At 39.2% G+C, this 19,241-nt stretch overlaps 1 protein-coding gene across 9 annotated transcripts in view; it reads left to right on the top strand.

Moving 5' to 3' along the window:
* Positions 1 to 19,241, top strand: part of mpp2b (MAGUK p55 scaffold protein 2b) — a 537,853-nt gene that overhangs the window by 486,439 nt on the left and 32,173 nt on the right. For all 9 annotated transcript variants that reach the window (XM_072561617.1, XM_072561616.1, XM_072561619.1 and 6 more), the window contains one exon: positions 19,025 to 19,156. In XM_072561617.1, the coding sequence (XP_072417718.1) occupies positions 19,025 to 19,156 (132 nt within the window). The remainder of the gene's footprint in view (positions 1 to 19,024; positions 19,157 to 19,241) is intronic.

Here is a 19,241-nt window from a genome sequence, read left to right as displayed (position 1 = left end):
GTTCGCAGGTAAAGGGACGGCTGGAAAATGGGAAGCCTTCAGAAATGAGATAATGAGAGTCCAGAGAAAGTATATTCCTGTTAGTGTGAAAGGAAAGGTGGTAGGTATAGGGAATGCTGGATGACTAAAGACATTGATGTTTTGGTTAAGAAAAAGAAGGAAGCATTTGTCAGGTATAGACAGGATAGATCAAGTGAATCCTTAGAAGAGTGCAAAGGCAGTAGGAGTATACTTAAGAGAGACATCAGGATGGCTAAAAGGGGACATGAGATAGCATTGGCAAATAAAGTTAAGGAGAATCTAAAGGGTATTTACAAATACATTAAGGACAAAAGGGTAACTAGGGAGAGAATAGGGCCACTCAAAGATCAGCAAGCTTGCCTTTGTATGGAGCCACAGGAGATGAGGGAGATACTAAACAAGTATTTTGCATCTGTGTTTACTGTGGAGAAGGACATGGAAGATTTAGAATGTAGGGAAATAGATGGTGACATCTTGAAAAATATCCATATTACAGAGGAGGAAGTGCTGGATGTCTTGAAATGCATAAAAGTGGATAAATTCCCAGTACCTGATCAGGTGTACCCTAGAACTCTGTGAGAAGCTAGGGAAGTGATTGCTGGACCTCTTACTGAGATATTTTTATCATCGATAGTCGCAGGTGAGGTGCTGGAAGACTGGAGGTTGGCTAACGTGGTGCCACTGTTTAAGAAGGGTGGTAAGGAGAAGCCAGGGAACAATAGACTGGTGAGCCTGACGTCAGTGGTGGGCAGGTTGTTGGAGGGAATCCTAAGGGACAGGATGTACATGTATTTGGAAAGACAAGGACTGATTACGGATAGTCAACATGGCTTTGTGCGTGGGAAATCATGTCTCACAAACTTGATTGAGGTCGTTGAAGAAGTAACAAAAAGGATTGATGAGGGCAAAACAGCAAATGTGATCTATATGGACTTCAGTAAGGCATTCGACAAGGTTTCCCATGGGAAACTGGTGAGCAAGGTTAGATCTCGTGGAATACAGGGAGAACTAGCCATTTGTATACAGAGCTGGCTCAAAGGTAGAAGACAGAGGGTAGTGATGGAGGGTTGTTTTTCAGACTGGAGGCCTGTGACCAGTGGAGTGCCACAAAGATCGGTGCTGGACCTCTACTCTTCATCATTTACATAAATGATTTGGATGCGAGCATAAGAGGTACAGTTAGTAAGTTTGCAGATGACACCAAAATTGGGGGTGTAGTGGACAGTGAAGAAAGTTACTTCAGATTACAAGGGTATCTTGATCAGAGGGGCCAATGGGCTGAGAAATGGCAGATGGAGTTTAATTTAGATAAATGTGAGGTGCTGCATTTTGGGAAAGCAAATCTTAGCTGGACTTATACACTTAATGGTAAGGTCCTAGGGAGTGTTGCTGAACAAGAGACCTTGGAGTGCAAGTTGATAGTTCCTTGAAAGTGGACTCTCAGGTAGATAGGCGAATGAAGAAGGCGTTTGGTATGCTTTCCTTTAATGATCAGTGTACTGAGTACAGGAGTTGGGAGGTCATGTTGCGGGTGTACAAGACATTGGTTAGGCCACTGTTGGAATATTGCGTGCAATTCTGGTCTCCTTCCTATCAGAAAGATGTTGTGAAACTTGAAAGGGTTCAGAAAAGATTTACAAGGATGTTGCCAGGGTTGGAGGATTTGAGCTATAGGGAAAGGTTGACGAGGGTAGGAATGTTTTCTCTGGAGCATCAGAGGCTGAGGGGTGACCTTATAGAGTTTTTTAAAATCATGAGGGGCATGGATAGGATAAATAGGCAAAGTCTTTCCCCTGTGGTTGGGGAGTCCAGAACTAGAGGGCATAGGTTTATGGTGAGAAGTGAAAGATACAAAAGAGACCTAAGGGACAATTTTTTCACACAGGGTGTGGTACGTTTATGGATTGAGCTGCCAGAGGAAGTGGTGGAGGCAAATACAATTGCAACATTTAAAAGGCATCTAGACAGGTAAATGAATTGGAAGAATTTGGAGGGATATGAGCCAGGTGCTGGCAGGTGGGACTAAATTGGGTTGGGATATCTGGTTGGCATGGACGAGTTGGACCGAAGGGTCTGTTTCTGTGCTGTACATCTCTATGACTCTATGACTCTATTTAGCTCATCTGAATTTATTCATCTCAAAAGAGTCTACAACATTCTTATCCACTGGAACTCTATTTACACTTAAATGAGCTGAGGGATTTTTCTGAGACTACCATATTTGGAAATCTATTTCCCATATTATCACTTTCTAGTACTAGGTATCAGCCTCATGGTTGCTATCGGCAGTAGTTTTAAACCATGAGCAACTTTGCACTAACCAGAACGGCGCACAAATTTACAATAATTTTCTGAGTGCAAATCACTCATAGGGTCCAACATTATTCACTCATTCATTTTGGTATCTATTCCCTAACAAGTACCTTTTGTTTCCTTCCCTGGCTTCTGTTTCTCATTAATTTTCGTTTTCCCATTGAAATTAAATTACTTTAAGCTTACATTTCCTGTAGGACTGGATTAAAATAGCTTTTCAGGATATCTCGATATACCATAACACAAAGCTCTCCACAGTCAATTTGCAATGTCATTTTCCTCAAAAAAATTGAGGTTATTTTCCTGGGAATTTCCCCTTTTTGAAATAACATTTGCTGTTATTACCAGATTTTGACCATACCTGTAATCCTGAAGTAGGTATGTAGTTGGCTTGACAATTTTTATTAAACCACTTCTGTGGAAAAAGAAACCTTGCTTGCAGTGTAGTTGAATATCCCAGAATTCACAACTCCTTCAAAATAGCCTTTCACAGCTTCTCCTCACCTTTTACAGCTTAACGATTCAAGCTATGACCACGGTTAAAAAATTCTTGATCCTCCAGAAAAGATAAGAAACAAAAACTGAAAGAACTGCGGATGCTGTAAATCAGAATCAAAAACAGAAGTTGTTGGAAAAGCTCGGCTGGCCTGGCAGCATCTGTGAAGAGAAATCAAAGTTAGGGTTTCGGGTCTTGACGACCCTTCCTCAGAACCTTCTGAGGGAAAAAGTGAGGACTGCAGATGCCGGAGATCAGAGCTGAAAAATGTGTTGCTGGAAAAGCGCAGCAGGTCAGGCAACATCCTGACGGGTCCTGAAGAAGGGCTTATGCCCGAAACATTGATTCTCCTGCTCCTTTGATGCTGCCTGACCTGCTGCACTTTTCCAGCAACACATTTTTCAGCTCAGAACCTTCTAAGCAAGGATGACCGGACCCGAAACATTAACTAAGATATGACACCTTCTTTTCTCTGTGGAACAAGCCTTTGAATGATCTGTTATTGTCGTATAATGTGGCAGATCAAAGTTTTTTTTCAATTAAATTCTGGGAATATAGTGTTGTGAATTGGTATTATACTTCATTTTTAATAGATATTTGAATTGCCCCAATACCTTATGTGAGTACAATAAGACATCTTAAACTTGAACTGGAAATTCATACTCTTGAATGAATTGGAGTTAATTCTTCCTCAGTAACTCTCCATTACAAGTTGCTTTTAAGTCATGAAGAAAACAGGGAATTTAAACCCACTTTTCACTAAATGTAAACCATACATGATAAAATGCAATTGCAAATCTGAGAGATTTCAGGAGTGTGTGAGATATAAAAATGAATTTCTTGTCGACAGCATATTAGCATATGAAGGTATTTTATAGCTCATAAATGTTTAAACTCTTTATATAAATGGATTCTGTACTTTACCACTTCTGTCTAAGCATAAAAAGGAGTGTTGGCTTTGCGTGCATACAGTAAAGATCGAGTTTCTACTTTCCGTAACTCAAGAGTAATTGCCTTCAGAAAAGCCTTGAGGCAAAGTAATGTGAGCCTGTTTTTCACCCCAATAAACACAAGGCTTCCACTCCAGGCTTCCTCCATATGAAAACAATTCCCCAATTTTCATTTTCTGCATCACTTCATTGTGAACATTTTAGAGCATTGTGAATTATGAAGAATAAAATCAGTGATTAGCAATAACAGCTTTGTCAAGTCCCTTCAATATGCTTCAAAGCTTTGTTAAATTCATTTGGGAGTTGCATAATACAGATGGCCTTGTGCCATAGGTTTTGGGCCAACATTGTGTTCATTCCAAATATTTAAGCCTTATGACCATGTCTTATTATGTTTCAGTAATTTGATGATTTCCTCTCTTTGGAATGTTGTCTTTTATTTTGTTTTTTTTCATAAGAAACCTTAATCTTCACTTTGCTTTATTAACCTTCAAAATCCTCTGTGATGTTTCAGATACTGTGATTTTTACTAGACAATAGCTGTGTATAGAAAACCATTTCTGTGGAATCATAGTTGTCATAATATGTGATAAGGAGGCAGTGAGGTCTGCAGATGCTGGAGATCAGAGTTGAGAATGTGTTACTGGAAAAGCACAGCAGGTCAGGCAGCATCCGAGGAGCAGGAAAATCGATGTTTCAGGCCGGAGCCCTTCATCAGCAATGGTGATTAATATGTGATTAACCTAGTCAGTGGAAAGGTTTTCAGTTGGGATCAAGAGCTGAATTATAGTGAATCACTTCATTTTATAAAACAGGCACAAAATGAACAATTCATGTCCCATGAAAATGTGCTGTACTTCAGTTAAAACTCATAGTCTGTTCTGATGTTATCTTATCTGACTTTCTAGTTATAGCGCTCTTATCTTTAGATGTGTAAATTAACAATCAGAATGCAGGTATCTGCAATAATAGCTCAGTAACTCTCAATTACCCCAACAGGTTGTGTGAGTACAGTCATTTTGTTGCCAATTAGTTTTATCTTTTGGACATTATTGTTAAAACAATAAATGAGAATCACCAGCTCTCATGTTGTACTGCTATCAGCACGTTTTTTGATGTAAGTAATTGACAAATTACATTTACATCTGTATGCATGTATTTCTCATTCATGAAAGGATCAATTGTGACTGATTTTCCAAACCTTTATTATGCTCTTTTTATGTGTTTATGCAATGTATTTCTGTGTGTTTCCCAAAGATGATGAAAGGAGGAAATATCACAGTTTTCCTGTACATTTGCATTGATGATATTCAGCTCTACCTTCACCACATCTCTGAGTTGTCCACTGTTGCCAGATTATCAAACTGCTTGAAATATGCTCCTACTGAATATATGAAAAGCTAAAATCATTGCTTTTGCTACTCACCTCTAACCCCAATCCCCTTCCCTCTCCTCACCACCACCACCCCCACAAGCTCTGATCTCAAGCTACCAATTCTATGTCTCTCCCCAGCAACCATCTGCTTGCAATTCAGAAGTTACCTTCCAGCTGGTATGAACTTCCAAAATATATCCACACCATCACTAAGGCCACCAATTTCCAACTTTGTATTGTTTCACAACATTGCATCTGCCTTAATTCATCAGTTGATAAAACTATAATCTGTGCCTTTGAAAGCTCTAGACTTCAGTATTCCAGTGGACACCACAAGGCTAGCTTTACAAGTTCCATCTTTGGTAAACTTGAGGTTATTTCAAAGCTCTAGTGACCGTGTCCTCACTGAATCAAGTTTTTTTTCTTCCAGCATTCCTGTGCTAGCAACTCTTCCCTGGCTCCTGAATAAGAAATGTTTTGATTTTGAGGTTCTCATTTTGTTTTCATGTCCTTCCAAGTCATCATTCCTTCCTATATCTGTGATTGCTTTCAGCCACACAGTCCTTCCCAATATTATCCATATGGTCTATTGAGCATACCTGATTTTAACTTCACCACCATTCAGCTGCCTTGACCCTAAACTCTGGAATTCCCTCACTAAATGCCTTTGCTTCTCTGCCTCTGTTTTTACTCCTGTATAGAGCTTCTTAAAACCCAGTTCTTTGACCAACCTTGGTCATCAGTCTGCTCCTCGGATGCTGCCTGATCTACTGTGCTTTTCCAGCACCACTCTGATCTAAACTCTGGTCTCCAGCATCTACAGTCCTCACTTTTGCCTAATCCGTCTTATATGTCTAAGTTTCAAATTTTGCTTTATATCTTGTGAGTGGCTTTAATATCTTTATTGTATAAGGACTGTGATAGAAAATGCTAAAGATAAATACTGTCTATGTTAATAGATAATCATCTATTGAATGAATAGTGAGCCTCAAACTACAGGTTGTTCTGCTTAATGCATGTTTCATTCATGCAAGTTCACAATAACATGATTGATGAATTGGGGACACTGTTTCTGAAGCACAAACTTTTAAAACATGTGTTGGCTGTAACGTGATTGTATCACCAACATTTTAAGCGTTGTTTCTAAAGCATGATTTTTCTATAATGCGGATTGCACAAGTTCGCTACCTTCGCATTATAGAAGAACTACCTGTCCAAATAAAATAGAAAGCAAAATTGTCATCATTCCAGAGGACTGCTCTTTCATCATAGAGAATGATGAGGTAACTGATGATGGTTTAACCTGACAGCCACCACACCCCAGGCAAGATTGAGAAGGCATAGCCTCAGCAGGTACAGGAAATGAATCCACATTGCTGGCATCATTCTACATAACAAACCAGCTGTCCAGCCAATTGAGCTAACTGACCCATAGCATCTACAGAGGATAGCATGTGTTGAATTTACTCAAGATGAACATTACTAATGACAGATCTGGAGATGATGAAAGAATTGTAACGTTCAACAATTCCGTCAAATGATTCAGGTCACTCATAGAACTTAATCAAAAATAGAAAATGTTGGAAAAGAGGAAAGAATTCAGCCATTGAGAATGTCTGTGGAGAGATAAAGTTTCAGATTGAAGCCCTGACTTGATCTACCTAACCTGCTGAATTAGTTCTGACATTTTTTTCGCAATTATTTTGGATTGCCAGCATCTGTAATAAATCTAGTCAGAGTACAGGTCTGTCTAGCACAAAGTTCCCACTACTATACCACTATAATAGTAGTTGCTGCAACAATGTACTCTTTTGAACTGTCTACACATGCTATATTCAAGGGAGTGTCTTACAGAATTGTATTGTTGACTGATATCTTGCTGGAGATAGCTTGGCATTCCATAAATTAGGTTTACGTGAAAGTTTCTACAGCTAGATAAACAAAATGGACTGAGAGACAAAGCTTTCTTTCAGGCTAAGTGCACCCTTGCCTCTGACAAGTGACTCATTTCCCTCAGCAGTTTAGTTAATTGTAGAATATCGAATTTTTTCAAAGTAATTATAATGAACATAGTTATTATTAGTATTTAAGTAATTTTACCACAGAGGTAAAGGACCTAGATTTAAATCCCAGCACAATAAGAAGCTCACTACAGCCCTCAGCCAGGGAGAGGAAACAGTACGCACGGATCCCCAGATCGAACCACCACCCAGTGAATCCTGCTTCAAAATGCAAGGTGTTTTGTCACGTGTGCTGCTCTCACCTAGTGCAATTGAGCAATTCCATCTGGGACTTCCCATCTAAACTGAAGCAGAAATGGGCAGTCCAACAACCCAAAGGCAAGCTCAGCAACACAGGCGGGACAAAGGAAGAAAAGGACTCTCCTTTTTCTTGAGACTAGCTGCCATATTCAGATAAGATCTTTAAGGATGCAAGTCAGTCAATGAGTGGGTGAGTGAATGGGTAAAATGTGGTGGCTATGGAGTAATGGGATCAGGAGGTTGGAGGCAGTTAGACAATTGGGTTTAGTCAGAAAGTTTAGGACAAGAGTCAAAGAATAGTCAAGAAGACAAGGATAGTCAGATGGTTAAGGTTGTGATGATATAACTGATTACTTGTGGTGCTTAGTTAATAAACTCTAAATTTGATCTGGTATTAACCAGCATAGCTGAAAAATGTGTTGCTGGAAAAGCGCAGCAGGTCAGGCAGCATCCAAGGAGCAGGAGAATCGACGTTTCGGGCATAAGCTCTTCTTCAGGCTTATGCCCGAAACGTCAATTCTCCTGCTCCTTGGATGCTGCCTGACCTGCTGCGCTTTTCCAGCAGCACATTTTTCAGCTCTGATCTCCAACATCTGCAGTCCTCACTTTCTCCTAATTAACCAGCATAACAAGCCAAAGTAATTGTCCAGCTAAGCTGCAAATGTCTAGCCCAAATCTCTGACATTGAGATCAGTGAAGAATCCTTAGCAGCAAAACTCAACCCTTTGGAAGTTTAAACTACCTGCGTAATTTCTGCACATGTGTGCCAGGACCTCAGTTGGAACCCAATGTGAATCTCCAAACTGGAGTCCTTTAGCCAAAATTCTGGATAGCAGCTACTTTGAGACAATTTGCATATAGTGTTTTGGTGAGGACAAGACTGGGCATTGTCAAACCAAGCTTGAGATGGAACCATATAAACAAATGTTTGAACAAACAAACTAAACCTTGGTGACCAGATTTTAAGAGCATTTTGAGATGCAAGAAAGATGGGTAGAGGGATTTAGGAGGGGGACGCAATACAAAAGGGTCTGTATGGTTTTAAATGAGTAACTAGAATCTTATTATTATCATTTTTTTCACATAAGAGACCTTTCATTTCACCACAGGATGCCTGAAAAGGTGCTAATTGATTCATGCAGAAGCAAAAGCTGCCTTGATGCAGTGATTAATCATGGAATTTTAATCTGTAAACAAAAAGCAGTTTAGACATAGTTATAATCTGCATGTTTAATTCTTTCTCCCAATTAGGTACACTGTGGAATAATTGTTTCTGGGTATTGATTTTTTTTCAAAATAAAACTGGTGGCTCAGTAGCTAGCTAGCACTGCTGCCTCACAGTGCCAGGGACCTGGGTTCAATTCCCCCCTCAGGTGACGCTCTGTGTGCATTTCCTTCCACAGTCCATAGCTGTGCAGGTTAGCTGAGTTGATCATGCTGAATTACCCAGAATGTCCAGGGATATGTAGGTTAGGTGGAGTAGCCAGGGTAAATGCAGGATTATATGGACCTGGTAGAGGTTTTGGGTCTGGGTGGGAAGCTCTTCAGAGGGTCAATATGGATGCGATGGGCCAAGTGGCCTGCTTGCATATTGTTGGGATTCTATGGAAAGCTTTATTAAAATAACAACTAACCTTTACCTTTAAATCTGTCTTGACTTTAATGCTAGAAGTTTTCAGTTGTTGGTAACTATGCTTATGAAATGCTCTTATATGGTGGAATGCCACTTTACTGGAAATGTCTAATGGTCTAGAAGAAAAAGCTTCTATTCATATACTTCCTTTCGCAACCTCAGGGCCATCCCAAACCACTTTATCGTCAATGAAGTGTACAACCAAGCATGTTGGATGTACTTGGGAGGTCCAGCATCATCAGTAGAGATAGGAATAGTGTTAATTTTTCAAGTCGATAATGTTTCGTCAGAACTGTTCTGACAAAACGTCATCACTCTGAAACATAACTCTGTCTGTCTGTCTGCCTCTCTGTCTCTCTACAGATGAGATCTGGCCTGCTGAGTGTGTGCAGCATTTTCATAGAATTTTACTGCGATATTTTTGAAGTGTAGTAATGGTCTTTCAAATTGGTTTGGCATTGGATTTAGATCACATCAGAATTCCAAAGTTAAGATTGCCTATATACAGAGTCGGGGGCGGGGGGGGGTGGGCGGCATTTACCAAGACCTAAACTGGGCCGAGACCATAAGAAACACTTGTATTTTTGAATGCACAGATTTTGAGCTGTATGCACTCATCATAAATAGCTTCTTAGGCCAATGGATGGATTACAAGTGAAATGGGCACGTAAGTTTAAACACCACAACAGAAACACATACTACCTTGAACCAGGTTACTATATAAAAAATTGAAATTGAAAGCAGGATGTTTATCAAAAAAGTAAAAGGATCACATTGTAGATTGCTGGTTTTCAGCAAACAAACTTAATCAATTAAAGTCCACATACCAATGACACAAAAAGAAAAGCATAGAATATGCAATTGGTAAAAGGTCAGTTTATGTTGACTCTATTCTCTTGTATATCATGGTTTATTGCTGCTGAACAAACTGGGATAGAATTTTCCTGCAGACCTCTGACCCGCACCCTCAGGCTGAATTGTGGTGCAGGGAAACAATCACGCATGGAAATTAATGGACAGACAGCAAGATGGGGGTCAAGCAGAGGTGTTCTGCCTCGAAAGCTACAATAGGATGCAATGGAAATAATTAAACAAAAGGGTGCATCATAATGGATCCTTTCCGGTCTCTTTAAAATCTAAATGAAAAAAAATAGTTTTGGTGGCCAACCCCACGATAAGGCAGACAAAGACTGTCGCTGCAGCACTTGGAAGATGTACTGTCACCATACTCCCTGAGGATTGCCTTCTCATTAAACAGGGATGACTGGTGGTGGTCTATCCTGGCAGACACCACATCTCAGGCGAGGAACAAGGTTGTGAAGATGGGACCTTCATGGTAACTTCAGCAGGTGTGAGAATCGAACCCATGCTGTAAGCATTACTCCGCATCTGGGAGAAAGTGAGGATTGCAGATGCTGGAGAGTCAGAGACAAAAGGCTTGGTGCTGGAAAAGCACAGCTGGTCAGGCAGCATCCGAGGAACAGGACCGTCCACATTTCATGCATAAGCCTTTCATCAGGAATGATGAAGGGCTTATGCTAGAAACATCAACTCTCCTGCTCTTCGGATACTGGCTGACCTGCTGTGCTTTTCCAGTACCAAACTTTTCAGCTATTACTCTGCAACTGTCCAACCAACTGAGTTAAGTAATTTCCACCACCTCCCAGAACCTGGGAAACTAAAGAGAAAATGTTATTCATTTGATTGGCTTCAAGTGAACCATTGAAAACCTTATCAGTTGTGTGTCATGTGAGGACAGGTGCTGCTGCTGTATCATCTCCAATAAAATCACCCAGGAACTGGTATCGAACTATGGAACAGGTAGCCTGGTGGATAGGACTGGTTTTAACCTCTCATCCCAGCCCCAGTGGAGCCTCAAATTCAGGTTCAATATTTCAGGAGCCTTTGATAAAGCTTCAAAAATGAGATTTCAGCAAATTTGTTACCAAAGTTAAATTGTTTTCAGCAGTTTGGTCCCTAAATCAATTGAGTGTAACAATACAATGATTAGCATTGCTTAGGTGGTCCTACACGAATAAAAGATACTGAACTAGGTCTACGAGACACTAAATTTAACGTATTAATTTCCTCATATTCTACCCAGCATTTTGAAATAATAACCACCATCACAGCATCAACAAACATTTCAACCGAGTCTCCTGCTAGACTTGACTGCCCCCATCAGTCCACTTAATGTGAGTGTATTCTATTTTTATTTTTATTTTTCTCACACCTTCTATAATTTCTCTCTGCCAACATTGCAAGGTACAATTTATGCCTTTTTGTAAGCGGGTTGACGGGGAGCTGAGTAATTTCAAATTTCATCTAAAGTTAGTTTGCAAAAGAACTGATCTGTTCTACCCTCACAATCTGCCACCGATGCAGCAATAGGTCTTTTACCACAAACAGGGTATTTGTTGTAAAAGGCCACATTGATTACAAATCACTGTTTTTCTGATCAAAACAGAAAATCTCTAAACCTGGAGCTGTCATGTAAAAGAGCCTGAGGAAAAGCTTTTATTGCAAGTATTCCATTTTTAAAAAAAACTCTTCTGCTATGTAATCTGCCTCAGTTATTTCCTAAATCTCTGTACTAGTTTGCACTGCCATAATTATACAGTCGCGCTTTCATGTAAAGCTAAGTATAATTCTGCTTTAATTAACATATCGTATTCCCATTAATTGGTTTGGGATTTGCATTTCCAATGAAGTGAACAGAGATTCCTTGTGTGTAACTTAATACTGTAAAATTCAAAACTGTACCTTACATTGGCTGCCATTATCCAGAGATTTATCCTTAAGATTTTTTTCACCAACTGATTCTCACAGCCTCTACAGTTCAGGGCTGTTACCTATATCTCATTAGCAATAAGGTCTAGGATATTAAGGATAAACTTGATGTTATCCGATCTTGCTCTGCGTCTACCTTGTGACCTGTTTCATGCTGATCATGAATGCTGTGGAAAGGCCAGACTTGGAATGACACATGAGACACCAGTGGAATGATTAACCACTTGGCACAATTGCATTTGATTTGCTTTGTCAATTGGCATACAGTTTCATTCAAGATTTGTCCTAATGCTCAACCTTTCAGTATTCACAATAAAACCTAGAATCAATATCATCAATCTGCTAGTTTTTTACTTATGTGCATACCCAATTTTCTGAGTCTTTTTTGGTAAAGCACAGTAGAACTGACTTTGAGATTGCAACTTTTGTTTGCTTCATTTATCATCTACGTCACATAGAAAAGACATTGCATCCTAAACAGTTCAATTCTAAAGGGATGTAAAAGCAGAGACACCTGTGTTAAATATACCCCTATTTTTGAAGGTGACAAGGCAGGCTAAACAATTAATTAAAAAGGCAAATGGCAGTTTGGATTCTATAAATCAAGGCATGGAGTACAAAAGCAAGAAAGTTACAAAAACACTAGCCTCAACTGAAGTATCATGTCTCTAACGCCATCATATACTCATGAAGTATATGATGGTGTTCGAGGGGGTGCAGACAAAGTTCCTGAGAACATACCAGGGATGAGGACCTTCATTGACAGGGATAGATTGGAGAAGCTGCAACTGTTTCTCTCTGAGAGAAGATTTCATAGAGGTATTCAAAATCAGGAGGGATAGTTGAGAGAAATCATTCCTGTGGATGGAAGGATCACAAGTCAAAGAACACAGAATGAAGGCAATTTGCAAAACAACAAAAAGTTTGCTTTTTAAAAAAAAAACATGAGTCAGTGGTTAAAATCTGAAACATTACCTGGCAGGGTGATGGCAACAAATTCAATTATGGCTTTCAAACAGGAACTGGAAGATCACATAAATATCTAAAAAGAATTGAAGGTTTACAGGCAAAGGACAGCAAAGTGGGCCTAGCTGATTTCCTTTTGCAGGGAAAAGAAATGGACATGAACATTTTATGATTCTAGTCCATATGTGGGCTGGATTCCTTTTGGCAGGAATTCCACATTGAAAAAATAAATTAGGTATATCACCTCAGCTTCGCACAAGGTTCTTGCATTTATTGGGTTCCATCAAGACTCCTCATTTGTTAATTTGCAGGGCCAGTAAGACTGTCGAACAGTAATTAAGACCTGTGAATTCTTTCTGTGAACTTTAATATGTAAAGTAGATAACGAACAGTAACTGCACTCTCCGGTACATTTTAATGATTAGTGTCTTAGTGCACTGTTGTTTTTATGATGCTTTGGAGAAAGATGTATTGGACAGTAACTTCCTGGTTTTTGCATTTAATTGTGCATTCAAGGTCACTGGGTGTTATTATGTTAATGTCAATAAGACCTATTGACCGCGCCACAATCAGCTCTTCTGTGATGAGTTGTATAATCTTGCCTATCAAGATTTCATTATAAAAAAAGTCCATTATGATTTGTGTTGCAGTTGAAAACAACAGTGTTTTGTATTGGGCATGGTAATTATTTTCCATAGTCAGATACTTACAATGAATGTTTCTGTAAGTGTGTTAATTAGTAACTCATTACTGTTGATTGTAAAATAGCTTTTAATTTTATATTTAATTGCATCCAATAACTGCAGATGAGTGGGGAAATGCTGTTTAGAAATACATTTCTGATCATATTGAATTCGTAATGTATTATAGCAACACCTGGTGGTCACTTTGCAAATACACTTTTGAGTCACTGACCACATAGACGGGGACTTAGAATAAAAATCCTACAGTCCAGAAAATGGCCATTCAGCCTATTGAGTCTGCACCAACCCCCTGAAGAGTATCCCACACAGATCCAGCGTCTCACCTTATCACTATAACCCCACATTTACCATGGCTAATCCACCAAGCCTGCACATCCCAGACAATTTAGCAAGGCCTATCCAACTAACCTGCACATCTTTTGAGTGTAGGAGGAAACCAAAGCACCCAGAGGAAGCCCACACAAACTCACAGAGAGCAAGAACATGCAAATTCCATGCAGTCACTCAAGGCTGGAATCAAACCTGGGTCCCTGGTGCTGTGAGGCAGCAATGCTAACCACTGAGCCAATGTGCCATTTATTTGACTAGTTCTAAATTAAAAGAGTGATGCTTCAATTTCTTCATTGCCATCTACTAATATGGTTTTTGACAGCCTACTGCTCTGCAGTGCGATGACCTTTCAAGAGGGACTGACAGCTTTGAAGGGCTGGAGGCTATCAGGAACTCATACTAACCTCTCAAGCTCTTAAATCCCATACTTCATGTGCAGCCATCATGCAGTGCTGGGCACCTGAAGCAACATGAAATATACATGCTGTCTGCCTCAGACAGAAAAACCAATGGTAGGTCATGAATTGTGACCTCTGTGTTCAAAAATTGAGCAATCTAATTTTTCAGCCAAAGCGTTCTGATTTCCAGTGTTCCTCACGAAGGTGTCTTGATTAAAGAAACGTTGCCTCTTCATCATATGAAGTGAGAGAGAAGCACACAAGCACAGCATTTATAGCCAGGGAGATCAATGGGCAGAGAGATCAAAAGTGTGAGTGGAGTGTGGAAGGGAAGCTGTAACTAAGTGCATCTGTTCTTGCAGCACCTTGGCCAGCTGCCACTTGCATGGTTAGTCATTAGTTGCTCATCTTGAAGAATGCGGAGGCAGTGAGAAATAATTATTGTATTTCAATTACATATGAAGTCCTCCTCCATGTTTAATGCATTTGGACATCCTCAGCTTATAGAACATGGATTGTAATGGTTGTATTCACATTGTGCATTTTATCACTTACCTGTTGGCAAGATGGTTATACAAAAAGCAGATTGTGAGAGTGCCTTTTGCTCATTGTGAGCATTTTGCTTCCTAGGTTACTGAATGATGATGGATACTCAAGTAAATATGCACTTCTAGTGATAAGTGGCTTTGACTGAACCAGTGTAAAAGAAGGGGGGAATTTTAAAGATTTGAATGTTGTGTTTGTATTTGTGTATTCCATGATTTTTCTGCTAGGTTCATGTTACAATTTGACCAGATCAAGCAGCAGTCATAAAATTAGCTCCAGCCCCCACCCTCCACATAACTGAAATTATAAATAGAGACATGGAATGTAAAAGCAAGGAAGGATGCAGCACCACTACAAATCATCGTTCAGACTACATTTGGAGTACTGTATGTGTTCGGTTCTGGACACCTTATTTAAGTAAGGATGTTAAAGCCCTGGAGACAGTGCAAATGAGGTTTACTAGAATGACATCAGTAATGAGGGATTTTAGATACAAGGGAAAAACAGAGAAATTGAACTTATTCTCATTTGACAAGGTAAACAAAAACACTTTGTTTCCACCAGTTGGTATATCAATAACTAGGGCTCACAATATCAAAATTGTCAGCAAGAGAGCTCTGAGTGAAATGAGGCAAAATGTCTTTAGCTCAGAGAGTTGTTAGGATTTGTGGGAGAGTGGTGCAGGCCTATTCCATGCGAGCTTTCAAATGAGAGTTGGATACATATTTGAAAGTGATTAATTTAGAGGGCTACGGAGACAGGGCTGGAAAATGTGACTAGCTGGGCTGCTGTTTTGGGAGCCAGTACAGACATGATGGCTTCCTTCTGTCCTATTAAAATCTTTGATTTTATGAAACCTTACCCCCAACATAATTCCAAGCCCAGCATCAATCTAATTTCCTGCTTGTGACCAAAGTAGAAACTTTACCTAATGAAATAAATATACCTGTATTGTATAAGATTTTTCCGACTCAACTTAACGTTGCTGCTTTAAACAGCATGACCCATGCCTGTGGTCAATGAAGTACACTGTGCAACACCGATCTAGAATGAGTTTTACAATGCAAAGAAACTAAATAGTACTTGAAGTTGTACAATGATTGCTATGTGAAATTCCAGTATTGATATTTAAATTAATGTCTGTGGAACAGCATCGCTCATATTTATAAACTTAACATTCTTCCTGCTTTAGATCGAAATATGCATAATTTTAGATTTCTCTCCTACCTTGACTCTCATCCATAAGATTCACCTTGTTCTACCTCAACCTTGTTCCCAATAACTAATGAGTGCCTAACTTCCCTTCTTAGCCCTTAAAATGATACATAGACCTAACTGAAATAATTTTCTTTGGACCCCACCACAAAATGTTCTCTCATTGAATCCATTCCTCTTCCTGTCTCTTCACAATCTTCACATTCTATTCAATCAAGATGCACAAAAATAATAAAGAAGGAAGGTTACTACATAAAGTAAATAAAGAAAATTCCATTAGAATATGACGAGACACATGAAGAGCAATTTTTTTTTATACAGAGAGTTGTTCGTATGAGAAATGAACTGCCATAGAAAGTGGTGGATGCAGGTACAGTTTGTACAATTCAACATTTAAAAGACGTTTGGATAAGTACGTGAATAGGTAAGGTTTAGAGGGATATGGGGCTGAGAGTGTAGTGCTGGAAAAGCACAGCAGGCCAGGCAGCATCCGAGGAGCAGGAAGGTGAAGGGCATTTGCCCAAAACACGATTTTCCTGCTCCTCAGATGCTGCCTGACCTGCTTTGCTTTTTCAGCACCACACTCTCAACTTTAGAGGGATATGGGCCAAACGTGGGCAAGTGGGACTAGTTTAGTTTGGGAAACTTGGTCAGCATGGATGGGTTGGACTGAAGGGTTTGTTTCTGTGCTGAAAGACTCTCTGACTCTATAAAGGTATAAATAATAATATTCCATAACTGCTGGAAATTAAATGGACAGCAATAGGAAGCCCTAAGGAATCTTCAAAAAGGGGTGTATGAGAAAAGGTATTTTGAAACTGTAGAAGTGAAACAAGAGGAGTATATTCCCTCAGAACAGTCTAGAAAAGGGGAGATGGCTCAGGATAGTCAAGTAAATTGTGACTCAGTTGTAGATTTAAGATTTTTTTATTCGCAGGATGAGGGCATCACTGACTAGGCCAGTATTTATTGTCCATCCCTAATTGTCCTGAGGGCAGTTAAGGGTCAACCACATTGCTGTGGGTGTGGAGTCACATGTAGGTCAGACCAGGTAATGATGGCAGATTTCCTTCCCTAAAGGGCATTAGTGAATCAGATGGGTTCTTTTGACAATCAGCAATGGATACATGATCACCATTAGACTCTTCATCCCAGATTTTATTTTTCTAGGACTCGAGGGCACAGCTTAGAGTAAAGGGAAGACCTTGTAGAATGGGGATAATGAGAAACATTTCAGCCAGAGAGTGGTGAACCTGTGGAATTCATTGCCACAGAAGGCTTTGAGTATATTAAAGACTGAGAGAGAGAGGTTCTTGAGTATCAAAGGTTACAGGGAGAAAGCAGGAGAATGGAGTAAAGAAGCATATCAGCCATGATTAAATGGCGGAGTGGACTCGATGGACTGAATGGACTAATTTCTGCTCCTATGCCTTATAATACTTACTTAAAGATGTTGCTAAATTTTGCCATACATGTCAGGGCCCCCAACCATCAATTAAATTTGCACTTTAATTCTAATGCTAGCTTTTCTAAGTACCATTTAGCAGTCTTAATAGATGATGTAGGACTCCTAACAAAAACCAGGAGTGGGAATCAGTCTCTTTATAGCAATTATGGAATGTTTCAACAAAATTCCCTGAGGCAGTAAAAATGAAAGAAAAAAACGGTGTTGGAAAAATTTGTTCAGTTTTTAATCAAGATATGAATTATCCAAGTAAATGCCACCAAGTCAAGATGCAATATTCAAAGAAGTAATGAATAGTTCAGTAAAACTATTTATATTTTCATCTCATCATCCACATTCCCAAAGAGCATTATAAAGATGAAATCAAAGTTTAAAGACCACAATTAGAGCTTTTGGTAAGGAATGTCTACTGAGTTAACTTATGAAAGCTTTTACACAATCTTAAATCATCAAATGTAAATAAGCCAGAGAAACATCTTTGGTCATACATGATGGTAATGTCGGGATGCAGAATCATATTCAATTTGTTGATTATTTATTCCAGAAAATAATCTGCAAACTACCTTAGCCAAGTTTTCATAATAAATATGTAAAACTATTTTGTTTGACTTCAATGCTAGAACAAAGCAATTTGAAATTTATTCACATGACAGGAAGAGATAATAGTGTCATAACAGATATTTTAACAGTAACAAATATGAAGAAAAAAAGTATTGTCATCAAACTAGGCTGTGGTAGGAGATGATTGGATGGAAAATTCTTGAGTATTTAATGTAAATTGACTGTTACCATAAAAGTAAAATCTATCTGTAGAGAGAGTAGATATAATGATAAGAGGAAATTGTAAGCGAAAGATGAAAATGCCTCTTAAAGATACCTTTTTTCCTTTGGTAAGTATGATGAAGGTTCTTATTATTGTCAAGGGAGCTCAAGTTCTAAAGTGAACAAATGATGTGTAACTTTAAGTTTGATTTGTATTTCTATTTTGTATATGTTTCAAAAAGTGGAAGACAGACTTCAAGTTTTGTTTTTGAGTGTTTTGAGAGTTTTGGTTCCAGGAAGTCTCAAGTTTATTTATACATGTATTTTGCTCAAGTACTTACAGTTTTGCAATAGAGTTGGGACAAACAGTTTAATAATTCACTGTATAAAAAAATGGTAGAGAAAGTTGTGATGTTGCCCAAATAGCAAAATGAAAACTCTCGAACCTGACTTGTTAGACTACGACAGCTGGAGCCAAAACATGACATGGTTTTGTAAATAATGAAGTTGGGGTTTAGCCAGTTCAGCTGGATGATGGTTTATAATACTGAGTTACACCGAACAGCACAGGTTCAATTCCTGTACCAGCTGAGGTCACCATGAAAGTCCCACCTTCTCAATGTCACCCCTTGCCTAAGACATGGTGACCCTCTGGTTAAACTCGCCACCAGTCATGTCTCTCCTCTAAGGGGAAAGTGAGACTATGGTGACTCCTTTATAAAATCCCAGTTAAGTCACACCCATTCCTGAGTATATTACTAGAGTACAATAACTCTGTTACTGCTTTTAAATCTTTCAGGTCTTTGTGAAGTGCCATTTTGAGTATGAGCCTACCAATGATAACCTGATCCCATGTAAAGAAGCTGGCTTGAAGTTCACTTGTGGTGATATTCTACAGATTGTGAATCAGGAAGACCTCAACTGGTGGCAGGTAAGCCCAGTCACTATGTCTACTACTCTGCTGGATTACTGGAACAAACTCTTCCAAAAAGGTTAATTTTTATTTGAATTGAATT

This window comes from Chiloscyllium punctatum, chromosome 42 (genome assembly GCF_047496795.1).
Source record: "Chiloscyllium punctatum isolate Juve2018m chromosome 42, sChiPun1.3, whole genome shotgun sequence".
In the NCBI taxonomy this organism is placed as follows: Eukaryota; Metazoa; Chordata; class Chondrichthyes; order Orectolobiformes; family Hemiscylliidae; genus Chiloscyllium; species Chiloscyllium punctatum.
This window is presented reverse-complemented; position numbering and strand designations above follow the sequence as displayed.